Source organism: Fukomys damarensis, unplaced genomic scaffold (assembly GCF_012274545.1).
Source record: "Fukomys damarensis isolate Sample0158 unplaced genomic scaffold, DMR_v1.0_HiC HiC_scaffold_4, whole genome shotgun sequence".
Classification (NCBI taxonomy): domain Eukaryota; kingdom Metazoa; phylum Chordata; class Mammalia; order Rodentia; family Bathyergidae; genus Fukomys; species Fukomys damarensis.
The window spans coordinates 56,702,637-56,716,218 of NW_022900916.1; the positions used below are offsets into that span (position 1 = coordinate 56,702,637).

At 34.5% G+C, this 13,582-nt stretch overlaps 1 protein-coding gene across 5 annotated transcripts in view; it reads right to left on the minus strand.

The window, feature by feature from the left end:
* Positions 1-13,582, minus strand: part of Glcci1 (glucocorticoid induced 1) — a 233,240-nt gene that overhangs the window by 8,435 nt on the left and 211,223 nt on the right. For all 5 annotated transcript variants that reach the window (XM_033758275.1, XM_010632047.2, XM_033758272.1 and 2 more), the window contains exons 5-6: positions 10,157-10,309; positions 5,738-5,948 (exon numbers count right to left, since the gene is read on the minus strand). In XM_033758275.1, the coding sequence (XP_033614166.1) occupies positions 5,738-5,948; positions 10,157-10,309 (364 nt within the window). The remainder of the gene's footprint in view (positions 1-5,737; positions 5,949-10,156; positions 10,310-13,582) is intronic.

Below are 13,582 nucleotides of genomic sequence, written 5' to 3' on the forward strand. Positions count from 1 at the left end.
CCATATCTCCTGCACTAGAACAGTGTTAAAATTCACCATTATAGGACTTGTCTTCTCTATCTCCTATAATCTCAGCCCGCAAACACTATCATTTCTTCTTTAGCACCTTTGTTCTGATTCTTTTACCCTTGCTATTCCTTCTCATCTTTGCCTATACTTTTGACCTTACAACAATATGATGATATTCTGGAAGAAAATATTAAAAATATTAGAACATTTGACTACTCTTTACTGTTTTTAAGAGTATGCTTGAACATTTAAAAGCCAAATACATACAAATTAACAACCTAAAGGAAAATTAGGTATTCAATATAGTTATAAGATATACCCTTTTTTAAAAATGGAGGGACTATGAAAAGAGGCCTCAAAGGAATGCTAAAAAAATTTCCACTGATCATTATACCATTCCAGGCACTGCTGAATTTGCTTAGGATGAATCAATGAGCAAAATAAAGTTACATGTTCTTCTTGGCACTTACATTCTGGTAAATAGGTACCAGGAGAGGAAGTGAAATGCTAATGCAGGAATACTAAAAATTTTAGCTTGCTTATATTCTAGACTCTAAGCTACAACAGCTTGAACTGAGTTGTATACTTATTAAGTAGTTTTGAATAGTACTTTTAAATAACATTCAAGAGAGCTATCACAGTACAACTGTCAATATTTTGAGAAAAAGGGGAAGAGGGCGTTTACTAGATGCCTATTACATGCCACCAGACACTGACAGTGTATGTAATGTTCCCTGTTGTCTTGAAAAAGGCAAATAGAGAAAGGACCTTAGGAGCTGAATTCTATACTACATTAGTTTTAAACTATGGAATAATGCCTTTGTTGGAACAGTATCTTTACAGTCTGTTATTTTATCACCAAGAGATTCTTGCATAACAATAAGCATCCTAGGACCATAAAGAGAGAATCTTGACAAAGAGATCTAGGTTCAAAAATAGTAATTTTCAAGATGCAGTTAGTTGTTAAAAGACATCAAATTTTCTTTCACAATACAAACCACAAAATCAAAACTGCCACAAAACCTTGGCAGATTAGGTCACCTAGAAAGTGGAGGGTTAAAGCATAACAAAGGATAAGATTAAAAAAAAAAAAAAGGTTAAGAAGTAGAACCCTAGAGATCAATACAAATAGAAGTAAAATGTACATAGAAAGGAGCAGGAAGATGCCCAAAGCAAGCTTTTTCAAATGTTTGCGTGGGATCAGCCCTAGTACCTAGTAAGATGATATTTTCCCTATTTTCTCCTGGCATCAAGAGCTGCTTAGTCCTAACATGTAGGAAGTCGAGTAATATCAATGAGTTAAGTTCATAGGAGGTAAACAGGTTCATATGCATTGGCTTGGGAAATTCCATTCATACAGCACACTGTTCCTTCATGAAAATATAGTTACAAGTCAGCAATTTACAGACAGATGAAATACAACTCTCAATAAACAGCCTGAGAAAAATGGCTCCCTTTACTTCATGATTACAATAATCAATATTTCCACAATATCTTGCAAAATGGCAGAATTTTGTAATAACTGCTTAAGTGAGCTGTGCCAAAGACCAATGATAAGTGGCAGACTTACGTCTAGATTCTGTGGTTTGCCCAGCAGTCTGGCTACTATTAAGGAATGTTGGCAAAGCTGCTCAAAGAACCAATATTTTGAGGCTGCCATCTGTATTACATAAATGTTTATTTTTCTCCCTTGAATTTTAGGCATGATGTTGTGGAAGGACTTAGACCACATCTTAGGGTATGTCCTGATAATGCCACAACAAGAGCTCTTATTCTGGATCTCTGATTTTTCCATGCCATAGGAACCAGGGCACTTGTGAGGTTGGTTAGCCTAGCAACTTTATATAAATAGGCTGCCAACAGTCTTAAGGTTGCTGGAAAAACCTAGAGGGGGGGAAAAAAAACAACAAAAACAAAAGCAAAACAAAAATACCACCTGAAATGAGCATCTTGAGAGGTGGAATTTTCTCAATGGTGTTTTCACTTTGACACTGTAATTGATACACCAAAGAAAAAACCAATGTGCTATTCAGCTAAACTTACCCTGATTCATGGCAAACAGATGTTAGGAATCAGCAGAAATATTGTTAGTGTAGTCAGGAAAAGGATAAGACTATAACAGATAAGAATTAGAAAAATAATGGGCTCAACATGCTATGCCTCCTTTATCAGAGCCAGTACTCATCACAGCTGTCCCTCTGCATATATCTACCTGGGTTCCTGGGGATGGTGGACCTAGCCATTCTACCACCAAACAAATTTCTTCTTCCCTCCCTTCTTTTTTTTTTTTTGGTACTGGGAATTGAACTTATGACCTTGTGCTTGTGAGGCAGGTGCAGTGCCACTGAGCTAAACCCTCAGCAAAAAGAACAAATTTATCACTGCAGAATATATAGGTACCCTGGAACTGATCGTAGTTGACTACAAAATTACAGTATTCATTCTATTTTCATAATTAAAGAAAACCAAGACAGCTATAAGACAGCTACAAGTTTTTACTGGAAAGAAGATGACCAATTTATATTCTCGTGTAGAAAATACAAACCAAAGAACAGAATTAGTATTTTTAGAAGTCAAAAACAAAAACAAAAACAAAAAAATCAACCCAGAATTAGACTTTATATATAAATCACAAGTTGGAGACTTTTCAATAGTTTGAATGACAAGACGTACATATGCTCCAAAAATTGTAAAACAACTTTTTCCTTTGTACTTTTAGTATTCTAAATATAGTTGGAAGCATATTGTTTACATTACTGTTATTCTCTACAAAACTATAAATTCCTTAAAGATAGAAATCACATCTTATTCATCTATTTCTCCAATGTCTAGTACAGTACCTGACATACAATAAATATTCAACAAATAATCAAGTAAACTCAGAGTAAAACTCACTCGAAAAACACCTTTACTCTCAATCCTAAAATACATATATAAAAGCCAAACATGCTATTTTAGTTTTCTTTTCACCAAGACAATATTTGATTTATTTGAGATTTAGAATCTTCACATAGAGGTCAAACTTGTTCTCAGTAAATAAACTTAGGTTGGTTTTAATCACAGAGTAATACCTTTAAGCTGAATACAACAAAAATCTTAAACTAATATGAGGTTTTAATTCTCAAATGGAGGTTTTGTGGAAAATGTATAAATATCTTAGAAGTTTCTGAGATTTCTTTTATGTCCATCATTTTAAAAAGGATTTTAAAAAATCACTGTTAGCAATGCTCACCACCATTTATTGAGGGTTTACCATGTACCAAAGACTGTGCTAAGCATTTTCCTAAAACAGATTCAGTCCCCCACATAATGAAGCAATATCACTCCACACTACAAACAAATATTTTTAACCACAGGGAAAAAAAAAACCTGTTAGCTTTAGAGACGAGTTGGACCACTGCTGTAATTTTATATAGTAAGCTAAAAACAATGAGAAGAATAACAGAAAGAAAAATGTATTGTACAAGTAGTTGTCAGGTATGGAAGAATAAAAGGACAGAGAGGAAACACACAAAGTGTGAGAAAAGGAACCTTAGAAATGGCCAAAAGTTAAGATTATCAGCTAATTGGCAGAATAAAGTGTAGAAGCAAAGTCAATGATTTATAAGGTCCCCTGAAGGTACTGGGAAAACTAACAGGTGACAATAATGATGGATATTTTAAAAGCAGCAGCTATAGTTTATTAAGAATTAATATAGATTTTATGATCAAAGTTTCACAGGATTCAAATGCATTCCTGTGTGGTCCCATAACCAGTGTTGTTCTTAATTTCTGTGTTACAAAATATTATACCTCTCAAAAAAATGTGGCAGGGTTATAATTTCTCATAACAAAAATTATAAATTTTTGGGGAAAATAAAATTTAAAGAAAATATACTGTTTGAAACTTAGGGTCTAAGTGAAGACCCCTTTGGAGCTACTGAAACCACTTATTTATCCATCATGGATATATCCACTTAGAGGCCTTAAAGAGACTCTCACAACCAAATCAAAATGGAATTTATCTAGAGATATCATCTTTTGAATACATTTCCTCTGTGGTTCAGCATCTCTGTTATCAAAGATATGAAACTTGAAGAAAAAAAATTCAGAATTAACTGCCTACCTTTACTACTACCATTATTTCTATGTTTTAATTTATCTCAACTACAAATATTAATAGGTAATAAACGTGGTCAACTTGAACTATACTCATCCTTTCTACCAATATGAAAAAGAATATGAGTTTTGACATTAGCCAGAATGATGTTATATTTGCTATCTATGTGGAGTAAAATTTGTAACTATTATCTAATATTTCCATTTATCTTCAAAACACTCATACTGGGAGCTGGGTATTTTCTTACTTATTTGACTGTGAAACATCCACAGTAAAATGGTCCTGAGGATGTGATTAAAGGAGTTTGCTCTGCTATGACACTTCAGTGAAATTAAATTTACCTAGACTGACACTAAAGAAAGAGGCTTTCAGTGAAGCAAAGAGAAGTCTGAGATGACTTTTAAGAGAAAGGGGGCCCACAGGTCTTTCAATAATTAAAGGATCAAAAGAATAGAAGAGAGCAGATATCAAAGCTGAGGACAAAGTCCAAAGTAGCTTTCATTGAACATCTCACGTTTGGTATAATAAGCAAAAGAATGAACCAGATACAAAAGAATGCATACCATTATCATTCCATTTCTATGAAATTCAGAAATAGGCAAAAACTAAATTAAGGTGAAAGAAGTCAAAATAGTGATTACTTCCAGGTGCAGGGAAGAAGGGATACTGTCTGTCACAAGGCTGGTGGGAGCCTTCTAAGATAATAAATCTGTTCTGCACCTGTACCTTGACCCTTCATGATTGTGCACACATATGGGAAAATTGACTGGGCTGAATTCTTTAGATCCTAGCACTTTCTATATAAAATGTTGCAAAACAAATCATAAAGGGTGGGTGTCAAATAAGAACAAGGAACATAAAAATCCCATTAGATTTCGTGTTAGCTTTTTTATGTTTTTGATTTTTGTTGTCATTGACTCCTTCATGGGGAGAAGCAGTATGTGTATTATAAAAAAATTCAGCCTTTCTTTGGCAATAACTAGAACGGTGGAGTTGGATGATCTATATTGCCTTCTACAGCTAGGTCTCAGAGGGCCAGAAATTTAAGGAAACAAGTGAGCCGTGGGGAGCAAGCACCTGGTAACAGTTGGGGCATGCCAGGAGGAAATCCTGGGGCTTTGCAACAGTTAATGGTTAATCTGTACAACGTAACATAAAGTAGTTCTGATGTCCTACAGGTACTTACTGAACTGTATTTACCTGGTTAAAAATATAATCATTATTCCTCCAAAAAGTTTTTTTTAAAAGTATTTTCTCCAAAATCACTACTGATTAGAACATCTACCTTTAAGCATGAAAAATATTAACTCTATCATAGCCATCATTAGTGCTGGACAATAAAAAGGAAAAGACTTGGGTAAAGTTGTTGTATACACTCCATCGTATAGCTTTCATTAGCTGTTGGAACCATGCGCTGTGCTTCTCTGACACATTTATGGAAGATGTTTGTGAAAGTCACAAAGAAGGGGGAATATGAAACCAATGAACAAACAAACCTAAAGTAACCAACCTTTTACAATCTCATCATTCAACAAAAGAAAAAAAAAGGATGCAATGATCTACGATCAAGAAATATAATGAGCAGACCCTATCACAAACCCTCTAGCTAACGGATGCCTCCACTCTCACCTTTATCACGGTCATAGAGTAAATCTTCTGTTGAACAAGGGCTACCATCCTGGGACTCCGGAGGACAAAAGGGGGACACACAAGGTGAGTGACTGCTGCAGCTACTGCTGCGCTCCTGGACAGAAGGCGTCTGCGTGTCAATGCTGCGAGTGCTACTGCTCCGGTAGTGCGCGGGGAGGGGAGCTCTTCGACCGTCGGGTACGTCCAAAGGCTGGAAGAGGAACACCATCATCTTGTGGACGTTCTATCTCCAAAACAGCACGGTGTGACTTCTAATTTATACTCCACCACTATCACCACCGTAATTTATTCTTCAGCTAACAAGGACACCAAATTCATGTCTTAAATTAGTTCTTGGGCATCTTTATTGAACTACAAGTTTCTTTTAGATAAAACTGTTTCACTTAAAAAGATTCTGTGACTTCCCATATGTATTTACAGGTTAGTATTTCCCAAAATACTTCTCAAGGACAGCAGGAGTGTAATAGTCTATCCCTAATGCTTAGTACTGTAACAGACATCCAAAAAGCATTTGCTAAATGAATTTACTGGTCAAAAAAAAAAATCACTTTCACATCTAGTAAGAAAAAACTAAAGGCTTACATTCACAGGTCTTTTTTATTTGCTAATTTCCCTATTTAAATTTTCTAGAAGCCAAGAACAGGACTAAACTTTCTACTTCCTTTGCAAATTACCCACAATTTCTAAGAAACTGCTATATTGTATTAGTACTCAGTGGAGGGGACTAATATAACTCAGAACAATTCTACTAATTTGGAATCCAAGTATGACTACTCATAATTTTACTTAGTTCTAATGTATTGTTCTAAGGTGGCAAAAATAAGACATTTTTATTTATTTATTTTTGTTGTTTTTGAGAGAGGTTCTCATTTTGTTCCTGCGTGCTGGTACTAGAGGCATGTGCCATTACACCCAACATCAAAAAGAAGAAATTTAAGGAAATTATAAGCATATATGCCAGAGGGCACCTTAAAGTTATCAGTCCAATGTCTTGTTTTCACAAGTAAGAAACTTACAGTTCAGAGTTCCTGCTGACACAGCTAAATATGTGACATACGAACCTGCTAAGTGCACTATTTCTACTCAGCTACTCTGCTTCTATTGCAAAAATAGGTTTTACTCCATTTTCTTCATTTGTATACTAACAAAGTGCAATTAACAAGGAAAATTCTATATATTAAATTCTTTCTTAAGTAATTTAAAATATTATTAGGATTTTAGTGCTAGGAAAAGGAGCAATATAGTGTTTATTTACAATTTATTTTCAATGTCTATTGATTTTATTCTGAATTTGTCATATCAGCAATTTTAGAAATATGTATTATCAGAGAGGAAATGAAGGAAGGTTAAACTAGGTAAGATTCAAAATGTATTAATATTTTCTATAACAAGCAACTCAAGTGAAGACTGAAAACCTGAAACTACTGAAAAAACAAACAAATCAAACTTCACTTATTTATGCAATGCACTGTTGCTATCCCAAAACTATACCATCTTTATAATCTGGCAATGATAACTGTACTATAAAGAGAATTTTCAATTGTTTAAGTATCAGCATAATTTGTAAACAAAAAAATATAATTTTAAAATTTGGGAATGAAACAAATATTAATTTACTTGGTCATATTCTGACAAAATATTAGTTTAATGAATATGTCAATGTTGGTGATCATTACAAGAATACTATATCACACTTTGCAGCTTAAAGAGTTTAAGAATTTGAATTACAGTAACTTTCATTCATGTCCTATCTGATAAATATAATTTCTCTATATTTCCATTTCTTAATCTATAAAGACTATGAATTTCTCCAACAAACTTTGTTTTACTCTTCTCTTTTGAGACAGGGTCTCTCTATGTAATCCAAGCTGGTCTCAAACTCATGGTGACATTCCCCCGTCAGCCTTCTAAGTGCTGGGATTAGAGGCATGTGCCCCCATGCCTGGCTTCCCCAACAAACTCTTATTGGGAGATAGAATTATAACAGATTTTTAGAAATCCATATATTTATACAAAGTAACAACAGGACATAAAAAGTGTTTTAACTAAACGGTATTTGATTTACTAAACCTTTGAAGTATAATTAATCATAAGTCTAAAATTTTAAAAATTATTATTTCAACTGTAAGTTTGCAGTATGCTCCAGAATGATTCTGACATAGATATTATTAAATTAAAATAGGACTTATTTAGAAGCAGAATGATTTTAGTATGTTTTATATTTTAGTAGACTTTTGCTCAGATATTCCTAAGGAAAAGTGATACATGTAAATGACTATTTCATCCTCCAAAAATTAGATCAATTTTATTTCTTTACATGCCACTTAAAATGTATAAATAAAACAACTAAGAGATGGTATGATAGTCAAAGATTTCCTTATGATATAATATATGTAAAATAAAAATCTTACTGAAATACCTAAGAAGAGTGAAATAGCAAAACCTTCTACATGGGATAATTTCGTATATTTACCAATATTTAAAATGTAAAACTGCTTTGACTAAACAATTTCACCATCAAGAAATGTCTGTGAGGAAACACAATGTTTTCTAGAGCAGTGCCTGTGAGGACAAACACTAGAAACAACCTCAATATCCATAGAGGAAATTTATAAATTACTATCTATTCATACAAGGATTCACTATATTCTAGGAAGGATATATAAAAACCAATAAATGTTGCTTGTATTTGCTAATCATCACTAAGAGTTAGAAGCAAGGTTTCATTTAAATATTATAAAGATACCCTAACTCTAAATTACTTTAAAAGCTTCCACATTATTTGAAGGAGTGAATACACATTTGATATACATTAAAGCATATTTTAGTTCCAAAACAGCAAGACAAAGAATTAGGCCATTGTTTCCTCATGGTATTTCTTTAAAAATATGGTCAAATAAAATGTTCAAAGGCAATAGTGTCCACACTTGTTTTCTGGGACTGAGGTGATTTACAAACTAATTCTGATTAATTCAAAATGGACCTAAGATCTAAACATAAGTGATAACTAAGCCTATCAAACTCGCAGAAGAAAAGAAAGGAATAAATCATTGTGACCTTGGAGTAAACAATAGTTTCTTAGATATGGCATGAAAAGTACAAGCAACCAAGAAAAAAATAAACTGGACTCTATCAAAATTAAAAGTTCTTCAAAGAATATTATGTCTTGTACTCTGAGTAACTACTCTGAAGATAATATTAACTATATTATTATTATAACTATTATTATTAACTATGTATTAACTATTGCTATTATTTTGTTGTGAAACTGGATTTTTTAAAAATAAAATAAAAAAAAAATAGGCTGGGGATTTAGCTCAGTGCTACTGTGCAAGGTCCCAAGTTTGATCCCCAGTACCAAACAAACACACACAAAAATAAAAAGGAGAAAAGGATAATGGACAGAAGAGAATATAATATTTTCAGATGATATAACTGATACATGAACTTGTATTTAGAAAACAAAAGCTTTTCAAAGAACATTTACAACTTGATAATAAAAAGACAATTTAAAGGAGCAAAGGATCTAAATATAAATTTCTCCAAAGAAGACAGCCAGCTTCATGAGACAGCTCATGAAAAGATGCTTAAATCACCAGCCGTTAGGAAACGAAAATAAACACCGCGATGAGATGCCACTTCACATCCAGTATGATGGCTATCACAAGAAAGGACATGTGTGAGGGGCACTCACACACTGCTGGTGGATAATGTTAAATGGTACACACACTTTGGAAAACAATCTGGCAGTTCCTCCGCAGGTTAGACCTAGAGGTACCATGTCAGCAGTTCCAATCTCAAGGATGCACCCGAAAGAAATGAAAACACTATATTCACATGAAAATCTGTATGTAAGTGTTCATAAGAAAACTATTCATAATTGCCAAAAATGAGAAATGGTCTAAAGGCATATCAATTGATGATAAATAAAATCTGTAAAACTAAGTACTGTCTAGCAGAAAAAGGAAATATTGATACATGGTAAAATGGAGAAATCTTACAAACACTGTATTAAGTGAAAAAAGCAATTTACAAAGCAACATATATTGTGTGATTCTGTTTATATGAATATCTAAAAGAGGGAAAAATCCATGGACCCAGAGAGTAGATCAGTGATTTGTAGAAACAAGAGTGGTAAGAGGAAAAAATGAGAGATGAATGCCAATGCCAAAGACTACAAAATTTTTTCTGGGTATGTGCGTGGGGGATAAACATGCTCTGATTTTGACAATAGTTGTACAAGTCCATGGATACACTCAAACCCACCAAACTGTATGCTACAAAGGGTAAACTATCAGATATAAGTTGCACTGCCATGGAAGCTGTTACCAAAAACATACTTGTGAGACAGTGTGTAATATTAAACAAAAAGTATTCAAGCATCTCATGTAACCTTACCTTGGACACTTCCTCCTTCCCACTATTTTCTTTAATGAATACCTTTTCCAACTCAGGACTTATTCCTTCCACATTGCAGGGCACACGTGAAACTGATGATTTTGGCACTGATATATTTGACAGTGGCACAGGGACTGACCTTGATACGGTAGCCTATGGAACAAAAGATAACGGTGTCAAATTGTTTGTGATCAAATCAATCAACAATTAAGAACAAAGCATGGGGGCCGGGAATTGAGTGCAATGGTACCCTGCCTGTCTTCAAGTGCAAGGTCCTGAGTTCAATCCCCACTGTGGAAGGAAAAAAAAAAACACAAAGAAAATCTTAAAAACTGAAGGGCTGGGGGTGTAGCTCAGCGGAAGAGCTCTTGCCTTGTGTATATGAGGTTTCAAATTCAATCTCTAGCACCACACAAAAAATATTAAAATAAAAATTCAATAAAGTTATTTTTGACACTTCAAATGTAGTAATAATTCATACACACACGTTTGAAGGCAGTGATCATGAGCTTTCTGGAGCTTTCCATGATACAAACAGAACTTTACAGCACACGTACCATAGGTTTGCCACCACTCTCTACGCTGAAAGAGCAAAGGAACAACTATAATGCATGATGTGCTGAGTTGGTGCAGAAGAATGCCAGACAGAACCTTCAGGGCTGTTTTTTTTCTTTTTTTGTTTTACTGAAAAAGTAGTGGAAATGATATGCTATTATGACTCCACTGTTCATTTCTCTGCATTAAAAATATGTATTTCCCATACAGTGACAACCATCTTTTGGTACTTCTCATTTCCATTCTGCCAACAGTTTAAGCACCTAAATGGGCGTGGTGGCACGAATCTATAACCTCACACTCTGGAGGGCTGAGACAGGAGGACTGCAAAGTCTGAACACCGTCACAGAATAAAATTTTAAAATAGAGGGGAGGCAGCTAGGGACAAGCTCAGCGCAAAGTCCCTGGGTTCAATTTCCAATAAAAAAAAAAAAGCCTACTAGATTATTAAGTAATATCAAAACAGTACTATGTTAAATTCAACACTCACATAACAATTGTAAGATTGTTTTCAGAAGTCCCTAGCAGCAGTTTTTAAACATTAACGAAAAAAGTGGTAGTAGACCTTTGGATGTTTTAGAAAATTACAGGAAGGAACAATAGGAACGAAATCAGAAAAATAAACATTAGCAAGGTAAAAATTAAAACAATCTATGGGCTGTGGGGAGAAAGGAACCCTTCTTCATTGTTGGTGAGATGCAAACTGGTGCAACCGCTGTGGAAATTGATAGAGAGTCCTCCAAAAACTAAAACTAGAAGTACCATTTAACCCAGCTATGCCTCTCCTAGGTATCCTCCCCAAGAGACAAAGACATCACTCCACAGTGATGTCTGCATACCTATGTTACAGCAGCGCTACTTGTAATAGCTAAATCTTGGAAACAGCCTATATTTCCATCAACAGATGAATGGATTAAAAATATAGGGTATTTATACTCAATACAGTACGACTCTGCCATACAAAAATAAATGTGAGTCATTGGTGGGAAAACGGATACAACTTGACACTGTAATGTCAAGTGAAGTAACTCAGATATACAAGCTTAAATACTGCATGGTTTCTCTTATGTGAAAAACTCAATATACATAAATATAAAGTTTGAAACAGAGGACAGATGATAGTAAAAAAAGATAATGAAAAATAAAGTGTCTGCAATCCAGCAAGCACAATGCAATCTAAACATGTATCCTTGGTGTGAAAAACTATAATGGTACAGAAGATCCTAATGGTATAATTGACAGTGTGAAATAGGAAGAAAAGAGCTAAAGGTGTAGGGGAAGTGGGAAGGGTAGGGGAAAGGGAATAAGGGAAAAGAAAAAACATATGAGAAAATGAAAAAAGTACTTGTAAATAAGGGAAGAGAGGAGCGGGTGAAGGGAGGGCAGCGGTATGGGGAAAAAATGAGCACCCAGACCTGTCATGTAAAGGTACAGGATCCCAATGATGATTGTAACTGTACTGTATACCTAAGTACCAATAAACTCAATGAGAAAAAAAAAAGTGTACCTCGACTTAGTACAATTATCTTATGTGTTTTATACATCCTTACTGAGGTTTTCAATCTCTATATATGATAAATAAACTTCATAATGTCTTATAAGATAAATAAATGATCTGATGCTGAAAAAATAAAAGGTGGGTGGAGGGAGGAGAAAAAAGAAAGGAGTTGAAATGTGTATTATGTACATGTACCAATCATGTACTGCAAACATATACTAATAAAAGTCAGAAGGAAAAAAACAAGAATCCACAATCTCACCTTACACCTAATGATAAAAGTTGACATATGTGACCTGTAATGAAGCAGACTGCTAACTCCTGGTCAGCACACTAATATTTCCCATCTTCAGCTCTACGCTTTTGCCATCTGTTAATGGTACCCACTGATGTGCTTTGTCGCTTACAGATCCACGAGCTTTGGTCATATTGAACTTTTAACTCTTTATCACATTTGCTGTTTCTTCAGTATCAAATATTTTTTAGCATTTTATGATTTTCCGTAAATATTAAAGGTATTATCTACTGATAGAAGTAAAGAGTTTAGAATTTTTTTACCCATAGAGTAATGTGACTGCCCTTGAAATTTATTTATGGATTCTGTATTTGATTTCCTTGAGCTACAATCCTTTTAAAATTTTTCAATAATTTACAGTACATAACGGTTACACTCATTGTGGGGAGGTGGTGCACGAACATCACACATCTTTTTTTTTTTTTTTTTTTTTTTTGGTACCGGGGATTGAACTCTGGTCCTTGCACTTGCAAGACAGGACAGAATCACTGAGCTAAATCCCTGGCCCCATCACACATCTTAATTCTTTTTTTACTTCCTCTTCCACTTCCCTCCCTCCAGGTCTTCATCCCTTTCTCATTTGCAAATGATAAATAGCCTGGTTATCTTTTATCTATGCTTTATTTTGCTCTTTAAATTTTTTATGCTTTGGGTTAAAGTTCTGCTTTAATTGCTATGATTTTATGGTATATTTTGATATCCAGGAGGAAGTCTTTTTCAAATATTCTATTAATGGGCCTTGTTTTTCTATATGACCTTTGAAAATAACTTTCCAGGCTGGGCATGGTGGCGCAGGCCTGTAATCCCAGCACTTGGGAGAGTGAGGCAGGAGGATCTCTGTGAGTTTGAGACCAGCCTGGGCTACACAGTGAGTTCCAGGTCACTCTCAACTACATAGTGAGACTCTGCCTCAAAACAATCACATGGCACCAGGTGTAACAATTCCCAATTTGAAACTATACTACAAAGCCACTGTGATAAAAACAGCATGGTACTGGCAAAGAAATAGGCCTGAGGATCAATGGAACAGACTGGAAGACACAAAAACAAATGCAGATGTACTCAGCTACCTCATCTT